The following is a 2500-nucleotide window of genomic DNA, read 5'->3' as shown; positions in this document are numbered from 1 at the left end:
ATGTACCATGCTCTGTATTATACAGTTGAAGTTAGAATTATTAGCCCCCTGTTTATTTTTCCCCCAATTTCTGTTTAGCGGAGTGCAGATTTGTTCAGCACATTTCTAATCATAATAGTGTTAATAACTGATCTCTAATAACTGATTTATTTTCTCTTTGCCATGATGACAGTAAATAATATTAGACTAGATATTCTTCAAGACACTTCTATACAGCTTAAAGTGACATTTAAAGGCTTAACTAGGTTAATTAGGGTAACTAGGCAGGTTAGGGTAATTAGGCAAGTTTTTGTATAATGATCAGAAATAAATTTAGCTTAAAGGGGCTAATAATTTTGTCCCCAAAATGGTGTTTAAAAAATTAAAAACTGCTTTTATTCTAGCCGAAATCAAACAAATAAGACTTTCTCCAGAAGAAAAAATATTATCAGACATATTGTGAACATTTCCTTGCTCTGTTAAACATCATTTAGGAAATATTTAAAAAAGAAAAAAATATTCAAAGGAGGCTAATAATTCTGACTTCAACTGTATGTAGCATGTTCTTTATTATAGTTACTGTGCCGTTATTTCTCAGTTTTATATGTACCATGCTCTTCATTATATTTACCGTGCTGGTTTCCTGCGCGCTCATTCCTGGCATCCCGTTAATGCGTTTTTAACACTCGGTCGGTCTTTACACCCAAAGCACTTTTTTTCTTCTTTTACCGCCTCTGAAACACAAGTAAAGGAACATCCGTTAATAAAACAAACACGAATATCAGTTTGAGGAGTAATTCATGCCAAAAATCAAATAAAGTCACGTTATTATCAGAGCGATTAAACACAGAGTCACTAAAACAGTATTTCAACATCTAAAAAATATAAAACAGATGGATTTTCTCAGATTTTAGCTTACATTTTAAAATAAAAGGTTTAATAAATTTTAAAAAGTAATTGAAAAACAGAATAATTTAATATTAATTAAATCTTTTATTCTAGAATTATGAAAATATTTTTGCAGTATATGAATTTGCTAATATTTTTTACTCATTTCCCATTAACAAATCAATAATTTATCATATTATTAATATATACTAGTATTTAAAATACAGTCAATTGTCCATAATCTTGGATAATCTAATTTAGTGCTCAATATAAGCTTTTATTACATTATTTTAAAATGATATTATTTGATGCACACATATCTTCTTTTAAGGTTTGCTAAAGCTAAACACCATTTCAGTCTTAAATACTAATAATTACATGTTTAATTAATGTTTAAATAATTGTGAGATGCTCTGGTGTGAGATACTCCACTGAAATTGTGTTCGTATGGAATCAGTCATATTTAATGGGGCATAATTAATAATAATAATCATAATAAAACTGAAATGAAAATAACTCCTTGAATACAGAGAATACTTATATGGGGACCAATTAAACAAATCAAAGCAGTCATTACTCAGAAGATGCACTGATAAGTGAGTGTGTGTGTGTGTGTTTTCCACTAGAGGGAGATGTTCACTCACACCAGCAGACTATAAAGTGTGCACTATGAAGTGAACATCACACCTCAAACACACACAAAAGCAGCTCGTGTTTACTGTAAAATATGACTAAATGTCTGCGGACACTCTAAAAACAAAACAAATTAGCAAAACTTGTAGATAAATAAAACCTTTTTCTATATTCCTGAAAGAAAATAAGAATTACCTACATGTACAAATGCTATAGTAATTTATAGTACACTTTACACACAGTGTTTTTGAACCATCCTATAATAAAACACGGTAATTCATTTGTTGTGCTTTAATATAGTTGCTATGGTAATGCACAAACTGCAGTAATATATCTGTTGTGGTGATTCTATAGTTGCTAGGTAACACACCAACTATAATAAAAAATCTATTGTGGTGATTCTATGGTTGCTATGTTAACACGACAACAACAGTAAACTATCTGTTTTGTTGATTCTATAGTTGCTATGGTAACAGACCAACTATAGTAATTCATCTGTTGTTTTGATTCTAAAGTTGCTATGGCAACAACAACTATAGTAATTGATTGTTGTGGTAAGTCTATAGTTGCTATGGCAACATGTTGTGCTTATTCTAAAGTTGCTATGGTAACAACAACTACGGTAATCAATCTGTTGTGGTGATTTTATAGTTGCTATGCTAACACAATAACTACAGCAATCAATCTGTTGTGGTGATTTTATAGTTGCTATGCTAACACAATAACTACAGCAATCAATCTGTTGTGGTGATTTTATAGTTGCTATGGTAACACAACAACTAAATTAATCTGTTGTGCTGATTCTATAGTTGCTAGGTAACACACCAACTCTAGTAAAAAATCTGTTGTCGTAATTCTATGGTTGCTATGGTAACACAACAACTACAGTAATCAGTCTGTTGTGGTGATTCTATAGTTGCTATGGTAACAACAACTACAGTAAACTATCCGTTTTGCTGATTCGATAGTTGCTATGGTAACAGACCAACTATAGTAATTA

At 30.7% G+C, this 2500-nt stretch overlaps 1 protein-coding gene across 4 annotated transcripts in view; it reads right to left on the bottom strand.

Moving 5' to 3' along the window:
- Positions 1–2500, bottom strand: part of LOC101884022 (uncharacterized) — a 70148-nt gene that overhangs the window by 32177 nt on the left and 35471 nt on the right. For all 4 annotated transcript variants that reach the window (XM_073935615.1, XM_073935617.1, XM_073935616.1 and 1 more), the window contains exon 3: positions 611–713. In XM_073935615.1, coding sequence (XP_073791716.1) covers positions 611–643 — 33 coding nt within the window. In that variant the 5' untranslated portion in view covers positions 644–713. The remainder of the gene's footprint in view (positions 1–610; positions 714–2500) is intronic.

This window comes from Danio rerio, chromosome 21 (genome assembly GCF_049306965.1).
Source record: "Danio rerio strain Tuebingen ecotype United States chromosome 21, GRCz12tu, whole genome shotgun sequence".
NCBI lineage: Eukaryota > Metazoa > Chordata > Actinopteri > Cypriniformes > Danionidae > Danio > Danio rerio.
Note: the sequence above shows the minus strand (reverse complement) of the source record. Positions and strands in the feature narration are given on the sequence as shown.